At 54.8% G+C, this 25,756-nt stretch overlaps 2 protein-coding genes across 42 annotated transcripts in view; one reads left to right on the top strand and one right to left on the bottom strand.

The window, feature by feature from the left end:
• Positions 1-1,855, top strand: part of MADD (MAP kinase activating death domain) — a 45,580-nt gene extending 43,725 nt beyond the window's left edge. For 38 of the 39 annotated variants that reach the window (XM_047775790.1, XM_047775776.1, XM_047775799.1 and 35 more), the window contains 2 exons: positions 428-474; positions 806-1,855. In XM_047775790.1, the coding sequence (XP_047631746.1) occupies positions 428-474; positions 806-910 (152 nt within the window). In that variant the 3' untranslated portion in view covers positions 911-1,855. The remainder of the gene's footprint in view (positions 1-427; positions 475-805) is intronic. The other variant, XR_007134369.1, reaches the window with a different exon arrangement.
• Positions 1,856-2,934: 1,079 nt separating this feature from the next.
• Positions 2,935-23,853, bottom strand: MYBPC3 (myosin binding protein C3). 3 transcript variants are annotated; one of them, XM_047775811.1, is made up of 34 exons: positions 23,772-23,853; positions 22,179-22,445; positions 21,474-21,587; positions 21,303-21,395; positions 21,066-21,214; positions 20,170-20,287; positions 19,630-19,678; positions 19,376-19,405; positions 18,691-18,744; positions 17,458-17,475; positions 17,037-17,200; positions 16,033-16,165; positions 15,760-15,762; positions 15,529-15,653; positions 15,344-15,449; positions 15,082-15,248; positions 14,554-14,719; positions 13,814-13,920; positions 13,700-13,729; positions 9,557-9,696; positions 9,247-9,333; positions 8,403-8,562; positions 8,009-8,113; positions 7,732-7,920; positions 6,561-6,695; positions 6,184-6,351; positions 5,366-5,454; positions 5,060-5,255; positions 4,657-4,796; positions 4,276-4,435; positions 4,042-4,178; positions 3,589-3,775; positions 3,355-3,390; positions 2,935-3,249 (listed from the first exon to the last, which is right to left on the bottom strand). In XM_047775811.1, the coding sequence occupies exons 1-33, from the start codon at positions 23,794-23,796 to the stop codon at positions 3,380-3,382; spliced, it is 3,822 nt and encodes a 1,273-aa protein (XP_047631767.1). In that variant the 5' UTR covers positions 23,797-23,853; the 3' UTR covers positions 2,935-3,249; positions 3,355-3,379. The 3 variants fall into 3 exon arrangements, 2 of the variants coding, with proteins under 2 accessions (XP_047631767.1, XP_047631766.1); XM_047775810.1 differs by having other exon boundaries at positions 2,935-3,390; XR_007134370.1 differs by lacking the exons at positions 2,935-3,249; positions 3,355-3,390; positions 5,060-5,255 and having other exon boundaries at positions 3,686-3,775.
• Between the last annotated feature and the right edge of the window lie 1,903 nt (positions 23,854-25,756).

Raw genomic sequence — 25,756 nt, 5'->3', positions numbered from 1 at the left:
GCTAGGAGTGCAGGGAACGTGTTAAACTTGACCAGAGTGGGGGACTGGTGATGGGGATGAGTTCCTGGACATCTCAGCAAGGTGAGGCACAGGCTAGAAACAGTGCTCTCCTCCCATCCAAAATCTGGGGACACCCACTGTGATCCATCGGGGCCCTGGACAGTAGCAGCCACCAGGCTAGTGAAAGACTAGCCTGCTCCCATGCTGCGACTCAAAGGAGTGGGTCGAGTCACAGCCCTGGAGCCTGGAGCCACCGCAGACCACAGAGGTCTGGCTGAGGAGTCTGGGCCAGTGTCCTCTCACCCGGAAGGGGCTGAGGCACAGGGGAAGGGTGGCCCTGGTGCCGGGCGCTGCCGCCTGGGGGAGCATGGCACCACTGCTCTTAGTTTTGAACTTTCTGTTTTGTCTCTTGCCCGTCCGGTTTTAGTTCCTGAAATTAAAGAAGTGGTGAGCCACAAGTACAAGACACCAATGGTGAGTGTGCCTCCCAGCCCCGACGGGCCAGTCTGCCAAGGGCTCCCCAGGGACATTCCGGCAGGCGTGGGGTGGGCCTCTGAGAGCACAGGGCGAGGGGCCATTTGGTGTAGATGCCAGGGGTTCAACTGGAGCTGGAGTCCGTCTGCAGCCTGGGAGAGGTGCACATACTGATCCCCTCACCCGGGCCAGCTCCGCGGCCTCACGTGGGGCTCTTTGCCCGGAGGCCTGAGCCCAGAGTTAGGGCAGGAGTTTCCCACTCAGCAGATCTCCACGTGTGAAGGTGTAGGAATCCCCATGATGTTAACCTGGCTGGTTTTCTCTCCTCCAGGCCCACGAGATCTGCTACTCTGTGCTGTGTCTCTTCTCGTATGTGGCTGCCGTGCGTAGCAGTGAGGAAGACCTCAGAACCCCACCCCGACCTGTCTCCAGCTGATGGCAAGTGGTTAAGGCTGCCACAGCCCAGGGGCTGCGCCTTGCCTCTCACCGTTCCCAAGTGCACGGAGCTGCCGTGACTGAGGAGTGGGTGATGCATGTGTGTCCTCTGAAAGCCCCTGCTGCAGCTTAGATGGGTCCCTGTTGTGCGTCCCGGTGTGTCTCTCACAGGGCAGAGCTAGTCTCTTTCACTTTCTCCCTCTCCACCCCCGGAACACCTGCCTCCTGTTCCCTCAGAGCTCAGAAGTATGTGTGTGTTTGTGTATGTGTCTGTTGGGCCAGTGGCTTCTAAGAACTCTTGAGAGTACAGGCCAGTGTGAGCCCGCCAGTACGTGTCCCTGAGACATTTGTGTTGTCTCCTCGTCCTTGGCATTGTAACCCTCCAGGGTTAATGAGAGCTCAGGCTCTCAGTCCTCTGTGATCTGGCACCACTGGGTGCCTGGAGTCACGCTGGGGAGTAGGGAAGCTCAAGGCCTGTCCCTTTAGACGTAGGGGCAAGTGGGGAAAGGAAGGGAGAGTCAAGGGGCAGCAGAGCGAGTGGCAACCTCCCTGCTTCCTTAGGTGTTTCCCAAGCTGGCAGCTACTGCCCATGGGCACAAGCCTCGCCACTGCTACCACAGCCTCCACCACTGCAGTGGGGCCGTGCTGACTGGCCGTTTGCAGAGCAGCGGGTTCCCTGTGGTCTGCCTGGCCTTTGGCAGGAGGAACAGAATGGCTGGGGCTAGGAGAGTCCCGGGGCCCCTCAGCTCCTATGCCCAGGAACCTGGTGGGGTGGGTAAAGGCCAAGCTCAGGAGCCGTATCTTTGTCTGCAGGCAGTGTCTCAGGACTGGATGCCAGGAGGGAGAGCCTGGGAGTGGGCAAGAGATTACTGTAAATATTTCAGCTCCGTATTATTTATAGAAAATGTACAGATGTGTGAATGTGAAATAAATGTCCTTAACTCCCCTTGGGCTTTTGGCTGTTGTGCATTAAGTGATGCCTCCTCTCATCCTGGGCTTGAGGAAGGCTGACCCTGGATTCCTTTGGCCTGAAGGAATCAGGGTGATGAGATCATGCCCATCTGGGCTCCAGCCTGCTGAAGCCCCCTCCTACCTCCACCACCCCTGCTTCCTGCCTCTGTGGCCCAGGGGGCTCCTCCATGCTTCCTGTGCCCCAGAGAGGCTCTGGGGAAGGGGACTTCCTTCCGCAGGGCACCTAAGGGCCTGGAGACTGCTGCTGTGTGTGAGTTGGCCAGTAGAGGGAGCGGCCAAGCTGGGTTTTGACACCTGAGTAGAATATTTGGTAGCGAAGGAAAAACCAAGGCCTGGGCCCTCAGTACCCCAGGCCCTTAATAGGTGTGGTCTGGAGCCTCCCACAGGGCCTGGAGCGTCTTGGGTTGGGTAGAACTCTTGAGAAGCAACTTCAGGACCAGCCTTCATGGAATTTTTTTCTATGCCATGGAAATGCCTTGTGGCACTCCTGGGCAGGAGGGACCCTTTTCACTGGGGGCACCTCTGAGAGCTACTGGCTTCCTCCTCCCAAAGGAACCTGGTGATGGGATTTAGGCTCCCCACGAGAGAAGGAAGAGGGAAGTAGGGCCCTGACCCCTGCACCTTCCTGGTTCCCAGTATCTTTGGCTAGACAGGATTGCTCTTCTAGTGCCATATGCATGTGGATGGGCGGTGGGTTTTTGCCCCACTGGAATGCTGGAGCGGCTGATATGCTTCACTCCAAGCCTTGAGGGCACAGAACCACACGAAGATCCAGCACTGCTCCCTGTCCAGGCTGTTGTGACCATAGGTAAGAGTCTGGGGTTTCTGGCTCTAGTGCTAATAAATACACTTTCTTCCATCACAGCTCCTCAGCTCCTTCATCTGAAGGCGGGGAGACAGGTTCCTTCTAGTGTTACTGTTTTATGAATTTAGGATCCCATTTAGCCTCATTTAACTCATCCAGAAGAAAGAGTATCTGCTTTCAGTTTGCTTTCAAGATCAAGTAAATATTCCTGTGCTTTTTGTGAAAACAGGTACATTGGACAAGAGGAGTCAGTTCTCTGTGACTGCGCTGGTCTTTTATTGCCCTTATGTGCTGAGAAAACATGACAGGCCAGATGGGTCATCATTTCCTGAGTCCACACACACTTTGCCCCATAGATCTGCAAGCTTCCAACTGGAGCTTGGGCAGTTTGGTCTGTGTGGAGTCCCCCCCCCCCCACCCCATGCCTGCTTATCAAAACTACGCTGCCCTCGTGGTGCACCCCAAAGTCTAAGATACACTTGCACACACACATCCAACAGCAGGAAGGTGGCTTGTCCAGCTTCCTTCCAGGCTCCTGGCACATGGCGGGCATCCAGTTCTACCTGTGACACAGGTTTCCTTGTGAATGAGCTGGATTGACATCTTGCTAAGAGCCACTTGCACCTTTGATTTAGGCCCTGGGTGTCAGGGTGACCCGGAGCACGTACCTGCCATCCCAGGGAGCCAGCCTGGTCACTGAGGCACTGCGGGAGAGAAGGTGGCCTTCAGGAAGGCTCAGGGGAGCAGCAAAGTCCAGAAGCTTATACCATCTGGATGTGACAAAGTCACTGCTCTTTCTGGCCAGAGTGGTGTCTTAGGCAAGGACAGAAGAGCAAAAGCGGAGACCCTGCTGGTACCTGGCCTTTCCACCACCCAAGGCCCTGGCCCAGTGGATTCCTCACCTCGCACCTCCAGGCGGCACTCACACTGCGCCTCGCCTTGTAAGTTGGTGGCCCTGCAGACATAGACACCCCCGTCGAAGGGACAGGGCTTTCTAATCTCCAGAGTCAGCACACCCTGCTTGCTGAACATGCGGAAGCGGGCATCTTTGCCCAGGTCCAGGCCATTCTTGAACCAGGAAATCTGGGGCTGTAAATCAAGTTGACAGGAGGGAGGGAGACCTGTCAGGTTAGATGGGCCCAGGCAGGAACCTAGTGAGACTGGGTATTTGTGTTTCTACTCTGGGCCCCACCTGGAGTCCCAAATTATGCCCCAAAATGAGAATGAACAAGGAGCCTATAGAGTACCGAGGCCCTGGCCAGTGAGGGCCCTGACACTCATGGAAAGCAGAGGGGACAGGCTGGGGAGAGGATGGCCATCTGGGTCTGCCTGGACCAGGGCCCCACGTTCCTTACCTTGGGGCTCCCCCGGACAGCACAGCAGAGGGTAGTGTTATAGCCAGCGATGACCGAGCGGTTCACCAGGGGACGGGTGAAGCTTGGGGCCTCGGAGAAGTCCAGGGCCTTGTAGCTGGGTGGCTCATATTTGATGGCTGTGGGTGACAGGATGTGGTACCAAAGGGTCACCACCCAGCCAGGCTTGCCTCCCTGCCCCAGCTCCCCTAGGGGATGGGAGTGAGAGGACAGCACCTGGTTTGGGGATGAAGACAGGCTCCTTGGTGGTGGCAGCTCTGTCACTGGGCCCCACTGTGTTGTGGCTGAAGACCCGGAAGTAGTAGCCATTGCCAATGACGAGCTCCGAGACCACGCAGTGGGTACGGCGGTAATGCTCCAAGACGGTGAACCACTCCTGGGGTGTGGAAGAAAGGGATGGAATCTCTGGAGCAGGCCCTGCTTCTTGCCAGGGTCCTCTCTTGAGTAACCCCTGGTGTCTGCACCCCAACCATGGAGGGAACCAGATTGGAGATGAAAGGAGCGCCCAGACTGAGGATCAGGAAGCAGCAGCTGGGGCCTAGGGCTGCTTGGACTCAGGCCAGGTGTGTGTGGGGGGGCCCAGGCTCCCAGGCTCACCATGGTCCTTTTGTCAGCTTTCTGAACCGTGTAGCCCCAGAGCTCTGTGTTGCCATCATCCTGGGGTGGCTTCCACTCCAGAGCCACGTTAAAGCCCCATGTCTCAGTGACCCGAATATCCTGGGGAGGACTTGGTTTGTCTGCAGGAGACAGAGCCAGCTGCAAACCCCACACCGCTTGGGGTTGACACTGCCTGTACGAGTACAGGCACGGATATCACACTCCAGGGCTCCTGCCCCTTCCAGCCAGGACATGGCCTGCCAGCTTCTGCAGGGCCTCTGGGCACCCCGGAGGAGGGGGGCCCAGGCCTGGAAGATGAGCGCCCTAGGCTGGGGCCCCAGGTCAGACCCTGGATCCTGACTGAAAGCACAGGGGCTCAGAGGGAGGGCCTAATGCCACATACCAACGACCTGCAGGACCAGCTCGGCCTTGTCCTCCATATTCTCGATGCGCAACGTCACCTGGTAGGTGCCCGAGTGGGCCCGGCGCGCGGCCCGAATGAACAGGATGGTGTCCGTGGGGCTGTTGCGGATGCTCACCTCCTCACCTGCCAGTGGCTGCCCCTCTTTGGTCCAGGTCACCTGAGGCCGGGGCTTGCCCTGTGGGGAGGACAGCTCTCCCTACTGGCCACTGTCCCCAGCCTGGCTGAGACCTCTGTCTGCCGGGCATGGATTGCGTGCTTGAGGGACAGGGAAGGGAGCCCCCTCACCTGGAAAGGAATGAGGAGGTTCACGGGCTCCCCGACCTTCCTCTGGATGGTCTGGCGAAGGTGCCTGGGCAGCTGGAGCCGTGGCCTCTCTACGGGTACGAGTTGCCAGCTCAGTGTAGGGCTCGAGAAGCGCCACAGGGCCCGGAGAGCTGCAACTAGGAAACCTGCTGCCTGCTGGGCCTCCTCTCCTTCAGCTCCCCAACCCGGCCCCAAAGGTTCACAGAGCTCCTGATTCCATCTGAGCCTCAGCACACTACTACAACAAGTAGGGATCACAGAGGGTGAACACTTGTTTGGGAGTCACAGAGCAAGTCAGTCACAAGCCAGGATACAAATCTAAGATTTTGGACTCTATGCCCCATGCTGTTTCCACCCCAATTTGCTGTGTCTTTTCCACTCTGAGAATCAGTCTTTACATGAATGATCCTTTGCTCTCATTAGAATAATGGGAAGTGGGTTTCGGATGGGCCAATGTGACCCCAAATGACCTCACTTCTTAGTCCTGAGCACAAGGACAATACCTACCTGTTGGAGCTTAGAGACTCACAGAACAGAGCTCGAAGGTGATGGTACGGTGACCTACATTTTCCTGGTCCAGAACTGGGAAGGTGGGAGTAGAGGACTGACATAGAAAAACCAAGAGGGAGGCCCTCTCTACACGCCTGGCCTGGGGCACAGGTAAGGTCCTGATCTCTCCCAGGCCTGCCAGCACTTATCCCCTCCCTCTAGTAGGATCCCCCGGACTGTCCCCACCTTCACTGGAGCCCAAGGGCCAGAGTGCCAGTGGGGGGCTCATCCCTGCAACGGGGGCCACTCACGCAGTATCTCCTGCACTGTCACAGGCTCCTTGGTGGTGACAGGGGCTCCAGGCCCTGCCACGTTGTGCGCCCGCACTCGGAAGAGCAGCCGGGCCCCCGTGGGTAGGTCCTTTACCAGCATTGTCGTCCGCTCTGTCAGCCCCCGCAGGGCATCCACCCACTCCGAGCCTGGAGGTGGGGACGGGGGTCAAGGCCACAGGCAATGTCAGTATCAACACCCCATCCTGCCGCCCACCTCCCTCGTGGCTGACTGGGACCTCCCCTGCAGACAGGAGCCCAGCAGGGTGAGAGGGGCCTGGCGGGGTCGGGGGTGGCGGAGGCAGTTCAGAGAAGGGTGCTGGGAAGCAGAGGGCCCAGGGCTGGGCAGGTGCTCTCACAGCCCTCCCGGCAGTACTCCAGGCTGTAGCCGTCCAGGCCTCCGGCTCCCACGCGCTCCGGGGGCCTCCACTTGAGGGAGACCGTGGTGTCAGAGACATCCTCCACCGCCAGGTGGGTGGGCTCGCTGGGGGGGCCTGGGCAGAAGGGCGGCAGAGAGGGGTCTGAGTGAGTCCGTGCCAGCCGGGGAAGCTGAAGGACCGTGACCCAGGGAAATCTTCCCCCTTCGACGGGCTTTCAAGCGCTTTGAGAAATATTTTAGCTCCACTGAAAGGCATGCCTCTAGATAGGCTTAAAAACAAACACAAACAGCAACAGCAGTTACAGAAGAGATCTAAAAAGGAGGAAAAAAAAAAAAGCCAAAGAACACTGACATGTTTAGAAGGAGCCACTTCTATCAGATAACACAGTAAATACTATAAATGTAACTTAAGGAAAAACTAGCCTAAACATCTAAAGTTCCTGGTGCTGTATGGTTGACTGAAAGCTGAGAAAAGCTGAGCAGTCAGTCCCTCGAGAGAAAGGCCCAGCTCCTTCTCCCTACAGGCACTCCCTTCCAGCCAATTCCCCAAACTGTGCCTCTACCTGTGTCTGTCCCACCACAGCCACCCCCCACCCCGTCCTCATGCCCCCTGGGAGGAACAGGTGTCCGAGGGAGCCTGCCACACCCTCAGTGTCTGTTCTGCTCTCAACCCCCATTATACAGATGTAGAAACTGAGGCTTTGAGAGGATGACTCCACATGTCCCTCCTGGGACGAAAGAGCTGGCTCTGCAAACCCCATCTCTGATTCCTGGTCCAGGGCTCTTCCCACGGACAAACACCCTTTGGACCCTGTCCCCTGGTTAACTAACCCTGACTGAAGGGATTGGGAAACAATTAACATTTCCTGAGCACCTGCTGTGTGCAAGGTGCTCTGCCTGAATCACCTCAGTTCATCCTGACAGTTAAATGAAGTAGATATTGTCATTATTCCCACTTTATAGACCTGGGAAGTGAGTGGAGAAGTCTGTCTTAGCTCCACCTGCTGCCAGATGGTGACCTTGATCAAGTCATTTAACCTCTCAGAGCCTCACTCTCCACCCAGGAAATTAAGGTGATTAACAGGACCAGAGCTCCTAACCGCCCACAGAGCAGCTGCTGTTATTACTGGGTCCCCGCCGGGCAGGCTCACCAATGGGCATGAAGGGCTGGGAGGCGGGGCTGGGCCTGGACATGCCCACTGCGTTGACAGCATAGACTCGCATCTCATAGACCACGCCCTCGATCATGCGCCGCGCCTCGAGGCTCAGCTCCCGCAGCAGGTCGAAGTTCAGCCGCATCCACCGGTAACTCTTCTTCTTTTTGCGCTCCAGGATATAGCCTGACAAGGGGAGGCGGGAGTTCTGGCATGGGGCGCAGGCACCCCAGCAGCCCCTGCCCTCGACTCTCCCCCCGTGACCTCGGCTCACCCAGGACCGGCTGCCCGCCATCGTAGGCAGGAGGCTCCCACTTCACCGTGCAGGAGTCCTCGCCCACGTTGCTGATCTTTGGGGCCGCAGGGGCATCCGGCACATCTGGATGGGGTGGACCCACATCAGCCCTGCCTGGCCGAGGCCAACGCTGCTCAAACCCTCACCACCCCAAGCAGCAGTGGGCTGCCTCCACTGCTCCCAGTGATCTTTCTAGAATGTGGTTCTGTGATCAACCTCTTACAGCTCCCCATTGCCCATATATACCCACATCCTAGTCCCAACCCTCCCTATGGATCTGTGTGCCTTCCAGTGTTTGCTGAGTGACTAAGTCAGTGAATGGATGAGTCCTCCCTCCTTGCTCCTGTCTTGCCCGCCTGGACCCCTGCCTCACCGATGACCTTGACTGTGAGGTTGACCTGGTCCTCGCCCACAGGGTTCTTCACTGTGACAACGTAGACGCCCTCATCTTCCTTTTCCGCCCCCTCAACAGTGAAGATGCTGCGGTCTTTGGTGGTCTCTACTCGGACCCTGCCCTCAGTTTCACACAGCAGCTGGTGGGAGAGGAGGAGTTGGGGGAAAAGGCACAAGTCAGACCCTAGGGGCTTCTGCAGCTTCTGCAACAGCCCAGAGCCCCGAGATGGGAACAGAGCTCAGGGCAGGGTCTGCTGGGGAGACACAGCCTACGTGGAAACTGTGCCCATGTGAGCATCTAGTCCAAAACCCTTTCCACCTGCCTTGAGCACGACACCAGGGCAAGGGTCATGGGCTTTTAGGCAATCACCTGGCTTCTCTGTGCCTCAGTTTCCCTATCGGCTGAATGGGAGTAACATGATCTCACTGAGCTATTGTTGAGGAACCCGGAAGACCTCAGCTGGGTAAAGGAACCAGCACTCAGAGGAGGAAAAGCTGGCCTAAGTGGTGCCCCTGCAACTACCCTTACTAAAAAGTGCCAGGGAATCTATGCCCCAGCTGGAAGCACAAAGTCAAGGTTATCTCAGGAAGACAGGAGGCAAGATCGCCCCCACCACCACCCGAGTCACAAGGGCTTTCTGACCATGGTGAGGGTGTGAATATGTGTCTGTCTGAGGCGTGAGGACCCCTGGAGACCCTGCCTGGGGTAGAAGCACAACTGGCCAGATGTGGCATCTTCACAGAGACCTCGCCTGAGGGTGGACACCATGTAGGCAGAAAATGACCGAGGGCAAACTGGGCCAGCCAGTGTTAGCCTCACTCACCTTCCTGTCAAACACCCACTCGTCGCTGGCACCTGAATCTCCTGCGGCATCGGCATCGGGGGCTGGCCCTGCTGGGATCTTATTCCCCTGAGAATAGCAGGAAGGAAGGTGGGAGGGGGAGAAGGAGTCCCTGCCAAGCACCCCTGCCCTGTCTCTCCCTTGCCCACCTCTCAGCTGGCTGAGCCTCCGTGCTCCCAGTTAGCAGCCAGTATGGGGCATATACAGCTGGGGTAGGGAGCAGGTCCCAGCATGCACTGTTCCTATGTACCCATTTTACAGATGGGGGAGTTTGGGGAGGGATCCACAGTACCTTTGTAATGGTCTTCTGCCAAATCACAGTGGGAGCAGGGTCCCCGGAGATAGGGACGTCCAGACGTAGCTTGTTCCCAGCCACCACCACGATGGTATCTGGCTTGCGGCCTGGGCAGTCCAGGTGGATCTTGGGAGGTTCTGATGGGGAGATGATACAGGTCAGAGAAAAGGAAGGGGCCCAAGGCCTACGAAAGACAGGAAAACTAGAAGGAGCACATGCTCCTGGTGGTTTTTGTTGTTTGTTTTCTTGTTAGAGCTTCACCTGCAGCATATGGAAGTCCCCCGGCCAGGGGTCAAATCAGAGCTGCAGCTGTGGCCTAGGCCACAGCAACTCAGGATCCTTAACTCACTGAGTGAGGATAGGGATCAAACCTGCATCCTCAAAGAGACAACATCAGACCCTTAACCCTCTGAGCCACAATGGGAACTCCCTGGTTATTTTTTTTAAATCAACTTTATTGAGGTAGAGTTTGCACACAATAAAATGCCGAGATCTGAACATGCAGCTTGGTGAGTTTTGTCAAGTGTATTCACCTATGTAACCACCACCCAATCAAGATCTGGAACATTTTCATCTTTCCAGAACTTCTGGGAGAGGTTTATAACATCAGGTCACCTAGTGCAGCACTTCTCAAACTGTGTTTGGGGGACACCAATCTTCTCCCAGAAAAAACCAAAAAAGTTTCCATGGCCAAATAAATTAGGAAACCCTGGGCTAAACAAAGTTAAGCAGGATTTTTCAGAGCCCTCGACATGCTAATGCACCTTCTAACCAACAAGAGGTAGAACAGGTGTTCAGTGTTTCCCAAATTTATTTCACCACAGAACTCTTTCAAAATGGAGTATCTGAGTTCCCGTCGTGGCTCAGCAGTTAATGAACCCGACTAGCATCCATGAGGATGCGGGTTCAATCCCTGGCCGTGCTCAGTGGGTCAAGGATCCGGTGCTTCCATGAGATGTGGTGTAGGCTGCAGACATGGCTCAGATCTGGCATTGCTGTGGCTGTGGTGAGGCTGGCAGCTGCGACCCCTAGCCTGGGAACTTCCATATGCCAAGGGTATGGCTCTGAAAAAAAAAAAGGCAAAAAAAAATTTCTTTTAAATGGAGTATCATATTAAATGACCCCTGTGCAGAAAGCCCTGACATAAAGCATACCTCAGCCTGATTTACTCTGCTGAAGTTAGGATTCTAAAATGCCTGATTACACACAGACACATAGATCAATAGAACAGACTAGAGATCCCAGAAATAAACCCACACAGCTAGGGACAATTAATCTTCAACAAAGGAGGCAAAACCATCTCTTCAGCAAGTGGTGTTGGAAAAGTTGGAGAGCCGCATGTAAGCGATGAAGTTAGAACACACCCTCACACCAGACACAAAAATAAACTCAAAATGGTTTAAAGACTTAAATATAAAACAGCTCTTCCTCTCTTGCTTTCTGTCTCCCCCTCCAGACCCGCCCCCACCCAGCCTGCCTGTGCCTATATTTTCTCCACATCAATATCCTCTCTTCAAATACTTAATTGCCTCACTAAAAAAAACAAAAACAAACAAACAAAAAAACCACCATCTCTTCAGGAAGTGGTGTTGGAAAGGCTGGAGAGCCGCATGTAGATGATGAAGTTAGAACACACCCTCACCCCAGACACAAAAATAAACTCAAAATGGTTTAAAGGCTATAAACATAAAGCAAGACCCCGTAAAACTCCTAGAAGAGAACATAGGCAAAACATTCTCCAACATAAATCATAACAACGTTTTCCTAAGTCAGTCTCCCAAGGCAAAAGAAATAAAAGCAAACATAAACAAATGGGACCTGATCAAACATACAAGCTTTTGCACAGCAATGGAAACTATAAACAAAATGAAAAGACAACCTATGAACTTGGAGATGATATTTGCAAATGATGCAATCAATAAGAGCTCAATTTCCGGAGTTCCCGTCGTGGCGCAGTGGTTAACGAATCCGACTAGGAACCATGAGGTTGAGGGTTCGGTCCCTGCCCTTGCTCAGTGGGTTAAGGGTCCGGCGTTGCCGTGAGCTGTGGTGTAGGTCGCAGACGCGGCTCGGATCCCGCGTTGCTGTGGCTCTGGTGCAGGCCGGTGGCTACAGCTCCGATTCGACCCCTAGCCTGGGAACCTCTATGTGCCGCGGGAGCGGCCCAAGAAATGGCAAAAAAAAAAAAAAAAAAAGAGCTCAATTTCCAAAACATACAAACAGCTCATACAATTCAATAACAAAAAAATCCCCAAACAACCCAGACTTTCCTGGTGGCTCGGCAGGTTTAGGATCCAGTGTTGTCACTGCTGTGGCACAGGTTCAATCCCTGGCCCAGGAACTTTCCCATGCCTCAGGCAGCCCGCCCCCACAAAGTAAAACAACACAATTGAAAAATGAGCAGAAGACCTAGACATTCCTCCAAAGAAAACAGACCGAGGCCAATAGGAACAGGAAAAGATGCTCAATATTGCTAATCATCAGAGAAATGCAAATCAAAACTACAATGAGGTACCTACCACCTCACATCAGCCAGAATGACCATCATTAATAAGTCTACAAATTGGAGTTCCCATTGTGGCTCAGTGGTAACAAACCCAACTAGTATCCTTGAGGACAGAGGTTCAATCCCCGGCCGCACTCAATGGATTAAGATCCAGTGTTGCAGTGAGCTGCAGTGTAGGTCACAGACATGGCTCAAATCTGGTGTTGCTGTGGTGGTGGTGTAGGCCAGCAGCCATGGCTCTGATTTGACTCCTAGCCTGGGAACTTCCATACGCCTTGAGTGCAGCCCTGAAATTAAATTAAAAAAAATAAGTCTACAAATAATAAGTGCTGGATAGGGTATAGAGAAAAGAGGCCCCTTCTACACTGTTGATGGGAATGTTAATTGGCACAGCTGCTATGGAAAACAGTATGGAGGTTCCATAAAAAATTAGAGTTGCCTGCTTCCTGTGTGGCTCACAACAAAAATTAGAGTTGCCATATGATCCAACAATCCTACCCCTGGGCATACACCCAGACAAAACTGTAATTCTGCACCCCTGTGCTCATAGAAGCATTATTTACAATAGCCAAGATGTGGAAACAACCTGAATATCCATTGACAGATGAATAAAGAAGATGTGGTACATACATACAATGGACTATTACTCGGCCATTAAAAAGAATTAAATAATGCCATTTGCCATGGACAGTCCTAGAGATTATCACACTAAGGGAGGTTAAGTTGAATAGCGAAAAAAAAAAAAACCATATGGTATCATTTAGATGTGTAATCTAAAATATGACGCAAATCAACACATCCATAAAATAAAATCAGACTCACCGACATAGCAAACAGATTTGTGGGGCAGGAGGGATAGGGCAAAGGCTTGGGAGTTTGGGATTAGCAGAGGCAAACTGCTACATACAGAATGGATAAACAACAAAGTGCTATTATATAGCACTGGGAATTATATTCAGTATCCTGTGATAAACCATAATGGAATAGAATATGAAAAAGAACATACAGGAGCTCCCATAGTGGCTCAGCAGTAACAGACCCAACTGGTATCCAGGAGGACATGGGTTTGATCCCTGGCCTTGCTCAGTGGGTTAAGGATCACGACTCGAATCCCATGTTGCTGTGTGGCTGTGGTGTAGGCAATTCCAACTCAACCCTTAGCCTGGGAATTTCTGTATGCCACGGGTGCAGCCCTAAAAAGCAAAAAAAAAAAAAGTATGTGTGTATGTGTATATATATACACACACATAAGAATAGCAGAAATTAACAGAACATTGTATATCAATTATACATCAATAAAAGTAAAGTTAAAGAAAACATTCCTCATGTCATGGGCACGGCAAAAAAAAAAAAAAAAGCAGGAGAGGTACTTCTAAAAGCAAGGATTTAATAAAATCTCCCATTAGTAAGTCATTTGAAAGCTCACACACACCACCACCTCAGCTCATCTTTCCTACCACCCTGTGGGGAGGCACTTAAGGATCCTCATTTTAGAGACGAGGAAACTGAGGCTCAGAGATCATAACTGGCCCATGGTTCCAAATGGCAGAGCTGGGGCTCCTTGCTTCCCTCTGTGAGTGGATGGGAGACACAGGTGGGGTATGGGAGGCAACACACAGGGACCCAAGACTCACCCTGTCTAGGCACGAAGTCGATCTTGACCTCTGCAAGAGAAGGAAGAGCGATTGGCACCACAGCGAAGGCAGGGCCCAGTGACAGGGGCCCCATGCCCCACAGCACCTCCTCACCCATGAAGTGGAGCTTAGCGGACAGGTTACAGGCAAAGCCTTCGGGTACAAAGCTGTAGTCCGCCTCGTCTGCAGGTGTGACGTCGTCAATGGTCAGCTTGTGGACCCTACGGGGAAGTGGTGGCTCAAGGGACCCTGCTGGGCCAGGTACTCCTGGCCTCACTATACACCCCAGCCAGAGCTCAGGGGGCCCTCACCCACCCTAGCTCAATGGTGTTCTAAAATGCCTTCTTTCTCTATTTTTGAATTTTTCAGCTCCCTTGCATGTCTTCAGAGGTAGGCAGTGTAGAAGTGTCTCCTTGGCTGGGTCCTTGGAGACTGGGCAGGGGCTAGTCTCATTATCTCTGTGACCTTGGGTCCAGCATGGGACAGCCCAGATACTCGGAGCATGAGTAAGACAGTGGGAGAGGGTGAGGGCCCCTGGCCAGAGCCAGCCTTCCCCTGGCCTCCTGCCCAGCTCTGGTCACGAGCTGGGGGGCTCCCAGCCTGTCTCTCTCACTGCTTCGTCCTTCTCTCTCCTTCTCTGTATGCTTCTGCCTCTCCATATCTGTCTCCTTCTCTCTGTCCATCTGTTTCTCCTTCTGTCTCTATTTCACTCTCAGTCCTGTCTTTTCTGTCCATTTGTCTTTGTCTCTCCCTTGCTCTGTGTCTCCATCTCAGTTTGTCTCTCTGCCTGTTTCTCCCTCTATGTGTCTGGCGGCTCCCCCCATCCCCGTCTCTGGTGCACCCTGAACACTCACCGCCCGATGTGGGACACCTTTATGCGGCTATCAGGCACCAGCTCCTTCCCGTTCTTCAGCCACACACCCCGTACGTTCTCATCTGACACCTCACACTTGAACACGGCCTGGTCCTTGGCGCCCACAGTCAAGTCTGCGATGCTCTGGTACACCTCCAGTTTCTTCTCTGGGGAGCAGGGCAGAGCCAGTGAGCTGGGGAGGGCGTGTGTGGGTATGGATGTGAATCCATGGAGATCACACGGGCTTCTGAACACGAGTCCTTGCATGAGGGTGATGCATGTGTGCCGGTGACAGTGCCATGTACACAAGGAACCTCAATTGTGAGGGGGTGGGTGATGCTAACCAGGCCATCTGAGCCTCCCAATACCCTCTGAAGTGGTCACCTCAGCATCCCCATTTTACAAATGAGAAAGGTGAGGCTTGGGGTGTTAGTGACTGGCCCAAGGCCACAAAGGCCTCAACCTCGACTTTGCCCGATTCCTGCATGTGCCTGGGGGGCTGGGGCTGAGGGACCTCCCCAGGCCTCACCCTGCACGATGAGCTCGGCCAGTGCCTGGCCCCCACTGGTGTGCAGTGCATAGTGCCCGGCATCCTCCAGTGTCGCCTCGTTGATGATCAGGTGGTGTTTCTGGCCATCCTTCTTGAACCGGTATTTGAAGGTCTCCTCCCGGGTCAGCTCCACCCCGTCCTTCAGCCTGGCCAGAGGGTGGGCAACAGGTGCCAGGGATTCCTCTGGGGATGTCCCCGGCGCCCCACCCCACCTGTGCATCCCTCTGCCTCTGGTGCTCACCATTTGACCTGGGCCCCCTCCTCAGACACTTCACACTCAAACTCCACCCGCTGACCCACCATCACCAGCTGGTCCTCCAAGGGCCGTGTAATCAACACAGGGGGCTCTGCCAAGCAAAAGAGCATGATGGATAGGTTGCTCTGTGGGCCCCATCGCCTCCCAGGGTCTTGGGGTCCCAAGCCCACCTTTGACAAAGAGCTCAGTGCTGCACTTCTCACCACCCATCACACACTGGTAAGCCGCGTCATCAGCCAGCGAGCACTGGCTGATGGTCAGCATGCGCTTGGTGCCGATGGACTCAAAGATGTACCTGGGGGGCCGAGGAGGAGTGGTGGGAGAGTCATGGACTCACCTCCTAGGCCCTAGGTGTCCCCTCAAACCCCCAAGCCTCACCCCAAGCCTTCCAGGAGCCTTACTTGCTGTGGAGCAAAAGAGGCCATTGGTCCAATGGGAGGAAGTGAGACCCACAGAAAATGGGCGGAGCCGGGAAGAAAAGAAAGATGGGGAGTTAGACTGGGAGAGAAATGGCAGGAGATGGAGAGAGAGGGAGTGAGAGCTGGGCGGACAAGGAGAGCATGGGTGGAGAGGCAGGGAAGGTGCGTGGGGAGTAGCCCCCCCTCCCCAGCATCCCCTCTCCCCAGCATCCCCTCTCCCCAGCACCCCCAGAACTTGCTCCGCTCCCGCCGCACCTGCCACTCATCTGGATCTCCTGTCCATTCTTAAGCCACTTGACCTCTGCGTCGGGGTCAGCTAGCTCCACCATCAGCCGGATCTTGTGGCCCTTGCTCACCTGGTAGGCAGGCTGCAGTTTCTTCTGAAAGGCTGAGCAACCCGCCTCAGGCCCCTGCTCCCAGGGCTGGCCTAGGTGAGGTTACACCCCCGCGGCCACGGTCCTGTCACCCCTTCTCCCTGTGCCTCAGCTGTGCCTTTGTCTCTATATCTCTGCCTGTCACCTGCTTGTCTCTTTCTTGGGGTCCTCTCCACTGGCTCAACGCAAGGACAGGGACTGGGGCTTCCAGAAAGACAGAAACTTGGCAGGAGACCGGGTGACAAGACAAATGGGCCGGCTTTCCACTCTGTTTTAACAACCACCCCCAGTTGTATGCCTTCCTACTGGAGCCCCTGCTGTCCCAACTCAGTTTCCAGGGTTCCCGTTTCAACTCCTTAACGGGGAAGGGCTGCCCCGAGTCCTCTCCTGTGACCCGCCTGGGGGCAAGGGGCGCTAACCTGCCCTCTCCTTTCCTCACCTGTGCCTGCTGTTTGCCTGTGAGGAAGATTAACCAGTCTCTTTTCTTCCCGGATAGGGGTCTCTGGGTTAAACTACCTTCTTCCCCTTTCTCGGGCAGGCTTAAGCAGGCTTCCCTTCCTCCCAAGGGCGGATGGATGGGGGAGGAAGGGGCCGCCGGGCCGAACTTTGGCTGGGGAGGAAGGCTGGCCTGGGCTCCGTTCTCTTCCTATGGCGTCTCTCGCATAACGTGGCCTGTTCCTTTTCCTGTGCAGCAAGCTGCCAACCTGGGCACGCCCGCTTTTTCCCTCACCACACAAGACGGGGCTCCCTGGCTCTCTCCTTTCCTGGGCGTTTCTGCGCCAAGCTCTTTTTCTGTGTGCGCGTGCGCACGTGCGTGCGTGCACGTGCGTGCGTCTGCGCAGCCGCAGACCTCACGGGCTTCTCTGCTTGGCTGGGGAGGCTCACCTGTGCTCTTCTTCTCATCCCGCTTGATGCCCTTGAGCCTTTTGAGCATGCCTCGCAGGTCGGTGATGCCGTGCTGGAAGGCGATGCGCTCGTATTCCGACGGGGGCGCATGTCGCAGGATCTCCCACACGTCTTCCTCCACCGGGGCCTCCAGCTTCGGGTCCCTGTGTTCCCCCGCCATGTGGAGAAGCCTCAGGGCAGCCCCAGGGCGAGGACAGAGCTGTGGCCCCCCTCTGCTCCCCAGTGGGAGCTTCCCCTCCCCCTCTGCCCCTTCCCTTCTGGTGGGGCAACTTGAGTCCGTGTGGGTCCCAGGTTGGGGGGTGGGTCGGGGGGGTTAAGACTCAGTTTGAGGCGCTGGGAATAGGGAGGTGATCCTGGGTGAAGTAGGAGTGACAGGTATGGGATTTCATCCCACACTCACCGCGGGGTCCGGAAGCTGCTGCTCCAGACGGGACAGAAAAGCAGTAGACATATTAGAGGTGTAATAGAGAAAAACAAACCTGATTCCATATTGTATTTGTTGCCTGTGCTTAGTCATGCTGGCTCTAAGCCTTTGTAAGAGAGTTGCCTATAGCGTAAAATATATATGATATCCCATTCTTAAGACTTTGCTGCACAGCATTGACCTTTAAAGATATAGAACATCTTTAATTCGTATAGAGATAAAAAGTTGCAGAACAGAAAATAATTGTCCTGTTGGAGGTTTACAGGAACTTGGTGACCAGACCTGAATGGGCAGCTGCAAGAACGAAGGATTTTTGACACCAAGAGGTTTGCAATAACCAACCACAACCCCTTCCCTTTTAGTATAAAAGAAGTCTGAATTCTAACTTGGATTCAAGACACCAAACTATGTCTTTGGGATACTAGTCCACCATCTTCTCAGTCTACTGGCTTTCCAAATAAGTCACTGTTCCTTGTCCCAACACGTTTTCTCTTGACTTATTGGCCTCTTGTGTGGCAAGCAGTACCAGCTTGGACTCAGTAACAAAGGCATGACCTACCCCCTATGCATGGCAGCCCATTGGTCCTCATCTCCCCCACCTCCCTGCAGTCACACCTCTCCATTTATGGGGCACACTGTGGCCTTGTTTATTCGTCCTGAGTTCTGGCAGGTGGGTATCAGGAAAACCAGAGGCTCAGAGACTCACCCAGGTCAATCTGATCCCCAGCCAGTCATCTGTCATCCTTCCTGGCGAGGATAGCTATCAGATCCCCCCAGTGCCCTGCAGCCCTGAAAGACCTGGCCCTGAAGCTTGTTCTCTGGGCTGCAGCAGCAGCATTGGTTATACTGCAGGGTCCAGGAGAGGGGGGGACAAAACACAGAGGACACATCAGTTGCACTGGGCTGGGTGGGCAATTCCTGGGGATTGGGGGTCCTCTCCTAGCTTCTGGAATCTACTGAGATGAGCTATCACAGACTCAAGTGTAGGGTAGTCATGGGGATGCTGTGAGGATGTTAGTTCACAGGACGTAACCTCTGCAGAACCCTCCTACTCTTCCCAACACCTGGACTGTCCCACTTGACAGACAAGGAAACCAGCTCAGAGAGGTGTGGTGACCTGCTCAGGGCCACACAGCTGGAAAACTGCAATGCTGGGATTTGAAACCAGGCCTCACCACCTGCTCCAGGAGCTGCTACCCAGGGGCTCACCTCTTCCTCAGCAGCGAGCTGAAGTCCAGAGTCCCAGCATCCTCATGGCTGTCACTATGGAGAGGAATCCCCAGTGAGGCCACAGTAGAGCCAACTAAAAAGGGCTTGGGGGAGTTTCCACGGTGGCAGACTGGGTTAAAGATCCAACAGCAGGAGTTCCCATTGTGGCGCAATGGAAACGAATCCGACTAGTATCCATGAGGATGCAAATCCATCCCTGGCCCTTGCTCAGTGGGTTGGGGATCCAGTGTTGCCGTGAGCTATGGTGTAGGTTGCAGACATGGCTCAGACCCCATGTTACTGCTGTGGTATGGCATAGGCTGGCAGCTACAGCTCCAATTCAACCTCTAGCCTGGAAACTTCCATATGCCACAGATGTGGTCCTAAAAAAGGGGGGAGAGGGGAGAATTGACAGCAGTGGCTCAGGTTGCTGCAAACGTGTGGGTTCTATTCCTGGCCCAGCACAGTGGGTTAAAGGATCTGGCATTGCCGCAGCTGCAGCGTATGTCTCAGCCGTGGCATGGATTTGGTCTCTAGCCTGAGAACTTCCATATGCCGTGGGTGTGGCCATAAAAAAAAGAAAGAGAGAGAAGAAAGAGCTTGGTAGCAGGGTGGCAGTGGGGGGATGGAATGAGATGCTCCCTGCCCCTGGGGGGTCTGTGTACGGGTGGGTAGGAAGAGGTACCTGATCCGACGACCACCTCCAGCCAGGCTCCTGTGGGGATTAGATGCAGTTCCTCACCTGCCCTTGGGGAGCTTACTCTCTTCCATCTCCATCTGCTTCAGCCCAGCCCCCCACATCAACCCTGGCTCTGACCACCCCTATCCCCCACATCACACCCCAGCCCTGGCCCCTCACTTCACTTTGACCCTGAACCCAAGGGGCCTCAGACCCCAGCACCAGCTACCCCCGGGCCCTAAGTCGAGATGGCCACTCACGTGCGGCGAAAAGTTGATCGAAGGTCCAGGTCTCCTGGGCCGATGGCCTCTGGGTTCAAAGAGGGGGATGAGTCAGGGGAAGGGGCTCCAGAGGGGCCATCCCAGAAGCCTGCTCTAGGATCCCCTGTGTCACAGACCTGCCCATTCATGACCCCTTAACATTGAGCATCTGTCCCAGGAACCCACCTTCTGAGCCTTTCCCAGCCAGGGCTGAGGTACCAGGGACATGGGTCCGTTTATGGTACCCATTTGAGGTGGTTCATCTCCCACCCATTTCAACTCCCCCTTCACCTATTCACCTGTGCCCAGGACATCAAGATGACTAAGACCCCATGCGAGATCTGGGTTCAAGCCCCACCCCAACCCTGGAAGCCCCCATGGTTTCTTTCACACTTCTGCAAGAGCAGCAGTGGGCATGTGGTCAGTGGGTGTATGGCCCAGACTCGGCATAGCCTCCTTTGTGCTGGGAAATGGAGGAAGGTGCGAGGACAGGACCCTTGCAGAGGCCGAGCCCAGGATAGATGCCAGAGGCCCCCTCACCATGGACGATGAGGTTGAAGTTGCAGCTGTCAAATTTGTCCTTGGTGGATACCTCACAGCGGTAGCCACCAGCAAAGGTGGTCTGGGCATCTGTGATGTGCAGCTCAAACAGGTAGACCTTTGGGGGTGAGGTGTTAGAGGAGACTGGGGGCCAGGCCACGAGGCCCTTCACCCCTAAAGGAGACTGTGGGTGGTTAAAGACCACCAGCCTCTCACTGCTCAAGGTTTAAGTTAATCCATATGGTTTTATATAAATAGAAAAAGGGGTCCCTTCCCAAGATACATTGACTCCCCCCTGTAGGCACTGGGTGGTGATAAAATATAAATCTATGGTGGCTACACAGCAAATGGCATTCAGTTAAGATGAGGCACTTTTGTTCAGTGCACAGCCCACACAACTGAACAGGTTGGCCCTTCCCTGCCAGAAGCCCACTTCCTGGGCCAGTGCTGTGGAAGAGTGGAAGGAGCAGAAGCTGGGAGTCAAAGTGCAGAGTCTAGTCAACTCTGGGTGACCTCAGGCCAGCAACAACAGCCTCTCAAGCTTTGGTTTTGTCTGCGTGAGAACTCTTGTGGTTGGTCATTGAGGGCCCCCTGGGCTCTGATACTCATCCATCCAGGGATTTATACTCCCACTGGCTGGTGCCTCCCGAGCCTTACTTTGTCCCCTTGGGACTATTATGCTCTCCCAGCCCCCCATGTCCTGCAGGTCCCCTGTGCCTCCCTGTAATCCTCTTTTGAGCATCCCTGTGAGCCCCTGGCCCCCCAACTAGCTTCCCCCATTCCCCATGATCCTCCTTTGCACTTCAAGTCTCATGGCGCCCACCCCATGCCTCCTAGGGGCTCTCCATGTCCCCTTTCCATGCATCCCCATGACCCTGGTGCCCTGCAGACCCTACCTTGCTGGCCCGATCATAGGTGTCATGCAGCTGCAGATGTTGTCCCACCTTGCTGCTCAGGTCCACCCACTTGCCCTTGAACCACTTGACCACAGGTGGTTTCAGGAGGCTGGCCCCTGCCACGCGGGCTGAGAAGGTGATGCTCCCCCCTGCGGGATGGGGTGACAGCCTGGGGCTTAGGGGATGTCCTACTGCCTCCCTCCCCACCCCTCAGCAAGCACTCAGCCCCACACTCACCTACAGTCACCTCGCCATCCTGTGGCCGCATCACAAAGAGGCCGATGGGGTCGTCAGGGGCACTAGGGCCATCGGGGGCTGCTGAACTTGATCCTGTGAGCAGAGGCCTTTGAGACCTGGCCTGGGACAGTCCCACCCACTGGCCTGGCCTCCCCACCCCGCCTCTCTTACCTTCGGGACTCGGAGAGCCTCCTTCTACCTCAGTGGCTGAGGCCAGGGCTTCTCCAGGGGCACCAGGAGCCTCGGTAGGGGCAGAAGCAGGTCCTGGCACAGGCTCTGCCTTCCCTGGAGGGGGTTGGGGAGGGGGATCATGGAGCAGCTTCTAAACAGAGACCTCTCCTCCTGTCCCTGGCCCTTCCTATCTGTGCAGTATGGGCAAAGTTTCATCCTGCCCGTGTCTCGCCCTCTCTTCATCCTCACTGGCCGCCAGTGCCCACATCCTGGTGGGTTGGCCTGAATATCCCTCCTGTCTTTCCCTAGACTCTGGTCTTGGTCCACCCCCCCCACCCCACCCCCACACAGAGGCGGGGCGGGGGCTTCCTCCAAGCCCACAGGCTCGTGGGGCTTCCCTGCCAACACACAGCCCACCAAGTTCCCATCGGTGTGGGGGTGTCCAGTGGGAGGGCAGCATTATGTCATTCATCTCTGAATTTCCCCCACCTCCACAACGGCTGAGAAGGCCAGGGAGTCATGTGGGGACACTCGGAGAGGTCTTGCTACAGAAAACATGAAAAGGCCAATGCTGGCTGAGGGCACAGCCAAAGCAAAGGCAAGAAAGTGGGAAAACACCTCCTGCACCCTGGGCGATGGAGAGGTGGCGGGGTTGCCCCTGCCCCCAGAAGCTCAAACTTCAGGGAAGGCTGCCCAGGGTCTTACCTGCTTCTAAGACCTTGAGGTCAAACTTGACCTTGGAGGAGCCGGCGATGACTGCGTAAGACCCCTGATCGGCAGGGCCCACGTCCCGCACAGTCAGTGTGTGCCGTGTGCCCTCGGCTGCCAGGCCGTACTTGTCACTGGGGCTGATGTCACTGCCTGCCCGCTGCCAGCGAACCTTCACTCCTGCCCGTTCAGTCTCGGCCTCGAACACAGCAGGACTGCCAGCAGCCACCTCCACTGACCGTGGCTTCTTGCTGAAGGCAGAGACTGGGGGGCCAGCAGAGTCTGCAGGGGCCCCTGGCTTGCCTATGCACCCCACCCCTGAAGCCCCTCTTATTAAACATGGAGATAAGTGCTTTAATGATGAAATACGCTGAAAATCACATCACCCCATTTAATACTCCAGCGGCTATATGAAGTAGGAGCAGCTATCATGCCCATTTCTCAGATGAGGACTCCAAGGTTCAGAGAAGTTAAGTGACCTACCCAAGATCACACAGCCTATAGGTGGCACAACCAAGCTTGTGGTCTAACCTCCACACACAAATTTTGCTGGGTATATCCCTGGATATGTCACCCTCCCTGCCTTTGGAAGCCCAGCCCCCCTTCCCCTACCAACAGGGGCCCTTGGCAAGGGACGTGGCTAAATTTGGCCTCTAAGGGCCTCAGGCTGAGAATCAGCAATTGAGATAAAGCTGGCCTGGGAGGGGGCTGGGCTGGGGAGCTGACCCTGACCAGAACAACCTTGGTAGGAACTCTGGGCTGTGACTTTCTCTGCCCTTGGCTGGGGTTCAGGGGCTTCCTAACCATCCTCTCCCAGGGCAGAGGGGCTGCGTGGGGGGGGCCATGTCTGGTGTGGGGGCCACAAGGGTGCAGGGTCAGAAAGCAAAGACTCTCAAAGCTGGAAGGAGGCAACCCAACCCCTCGTTGTATAGATAGGGAAACTGGGACCCAGAGGGGAGGGACTTGTCTAAGAGTGTTGAGTGAGACTGGCTCAAGTCTAGAGTCATCCTGGGGGCCCTCCTGCAGCAACTTCTTCCCAAACGGCAAGTCCAGGCCTAATTTTGCTGCAGGGATGGGATGGAGGCAGAGAAGGGGTCCCCCTGCGTCCTGAGAGTAGAGCGACTGCCCTTGGGGCTTTCTGCCCTGACTCTCTTCCCCTCTGTACTCCTGACTCTGGTTTACTTTCATCAGAAGGATGGAAAGGAGAAACTAAGAATCCCAAAAGGCCCAGGATGGAGTTCCCGTTGTGGCTCAGCTGGTTACGAACCTGAAGAATATCCATAAGGATGTGAGTTCGATCCCTGGCCTCGCTCAGTGGGTTAAGGATCCGGCATTGCCATGAGCTATGGTGTAGGCTGGCAGCTGCAGCTCCGATTTGACCCCTGGCCTGGGAACCTCCATAATGCTGTGAATGCAGCCCTAAAAAAAGCAAAAAAAAAAAAAAAAAAAGGCCCAGGAGGACAGTGCCCCCTGTCCTGGGGCTCAGAGGCCTCATCCCCCTCAGGAACTTGCTCCTAGGCTCCCCCCAATTGCAGATGCCCCCAGCCCTCCCTGCCCCACACTCAGCCCCAACCCCAGGCCTGGGGCTACCTGGTTTCTTCCCTGGCTCAGGCATCTCAGGAGAGGTCACCAGAAACCGAGCAGGCACAAGCTCCCCAAAGAGAATCTGAGCAGGCACCCGTCCCCCTACTATATAAGGGGCTGCCCCCTCCCCAGGCCCTCCTTATCTGCACCCTGCCCAGCCACCTGCTAAATATAGACAAATTCCAGAGATCAAGGGCTCTCCAGGAGAATGTGGGGCCCCATTGTGCCTGGCTGGCCCCTGGCCCCTCCCCCATCAGCCCACTATCACAGCTTCTGTCCCCCAATCCTCCCTGAACTTCAGGGGTACTCCATGCCCTGTCTGTACGTCCTTCTGACAGGTAAATCATGTGGTGGGAGTGTGCAGGGCCCTTAACTCTGAGGCTGATGGGTCAAACGCATCCTTGCCAGGTAGTGGTTATGTGCACAAACCCTGGGCCGGGCTGCCCTGCATCCTGGCTGCCCTGAATCACTATTTCTCTGTGACCTTCTGCCCCGTGACTGCCCCCACACCCACCTCCAGGTCACGTCACGAATGTCAGTTGCTACCCAGAAAGAAGGAAATTACATGTGCCCCACTGCAAGCAAGACCCAACACCAGGGAAGTTCATTTGTCCCCCATCATCAGGGGGAAGGAATTCTATACACAAGCGTTGTCCATGTGGTCAAAACCTACTCACCCTTTCAACACTGAAATCATTCTTTTCTGCCATTTTAACCACATTTAAAAGGCATCTCATGGAGTCCCCATGTGGCTCACCTAGTTAAGGATCCAACGTTGTCACTGCTGTTGCTCGGGTTCAATCCCTGGCACGGGAACTTCATGCCATGGGTGCAGCCAAAAAACAAACAAACAAAAACACAAACAAAACCAGAAAATGCATCTCATGCTTCTGGGCCTTCTTTAAAAGGGAACTGAGCCCATTTCCCTCTCTCGGGGCTAGGAGACCTGCATAGGGGGTGTTGCAGATGGGCTTCCCCAGCCCAAGCCCTTGGGGCGAGGAGGTAGAGTGTGTGTTGGGGGGGTAATCTGTCCCAACAGGAATGGCCCCAGAATCTGGGTTCTCTGAGGTCTGCAGGCTGCTGAGCAAAGTTCCTCACTCCCACACTGTTGGCTGCCTCTTCTTGCTACTGTTGGAAGCAAGAGCTTACAGGTTTCCCTGATCATCTTTTTCTGTCTCTCCCCTGCCATAGGCTCTAAGCCAGAGGGGCCAGACACAAGGGTACACTCGAGAGGTTCGCTTGTACCAGGGTCCTGCTGGCAAGGATCCCATGAGGACACTGCAGCTGACAAGAGCTCTGGGGCTTAATTCCTGCTCCTGACCGAGCTACGGGCTACCCTCTCGCAGACACGTGAAGCTTCCCACGTTACAATGACGTAGCAGCCCACGTGGGATGGGATCCAGCCCACCCCTTACTCGTGGTGTGAACTAGGACAAACTATTTGACCTCTAAGAGCCTCAGTTTTTCAGTCTATAAAATGGGATGCTATTAGATACCACTCCTCAGGGATGACATGTAATAAAATGGCCAAAAAATCCAGTGTTGTTGCCATTATTATTATTATAATCATCACTAGGGTCATAGCCTACAGCTTATGAGCTTAAGGCTCATGGAGGCATCTAAAAAAAATTTATTCGTTGCAGAGGGCTTTTTAATGATTTATTTACCTAAGAACAACTGAGGACTCTTCCATCCACAGGCTCTAAATCCTGGTCAGGTACCATGTGTCATCTGTCCTCATGTCCCCAGTGTCCAGCATTGGAAAGGATCCTTAGTAAATGCCCGAGGGACAAATGAGGAAAAGACATATCAGATGGCGGGGGTGGGGGTGGGGCAGACAAGGTGCACAAAACATTTTTTTTCCCCACACCTGACACATATGACACCTGACACATATGAAAGCTCCCAGGCTAGGGGCTGAATCAGAGCCGCAGCTGTCGGCCTACCCCACAGCCATGACACCAGATCCAAAACACCTCTGTGACCTACAC

Source organism: Phacochoerus africanus, chromosome 4 (genome assembly GCF_016906955.1).
Source record: "Phacochoerus africanus isolate WHEZ1 chromosome 4, ROS_Pafr_v1, whole genome shotgun sequence".
In the NCBI taxonomy this organism is placed as follows: domain Eukaryota; kingdom Metazoa; phylum Chordata; class Mammalia; order Artiodactyla; family Suidae; genus Phacochoerus; species Phacochoerus africanus.
Note: the sequence above shows the minus strand (reverse complement) of the source record. Positions and strands in the feature narration are given on the sequence as shown.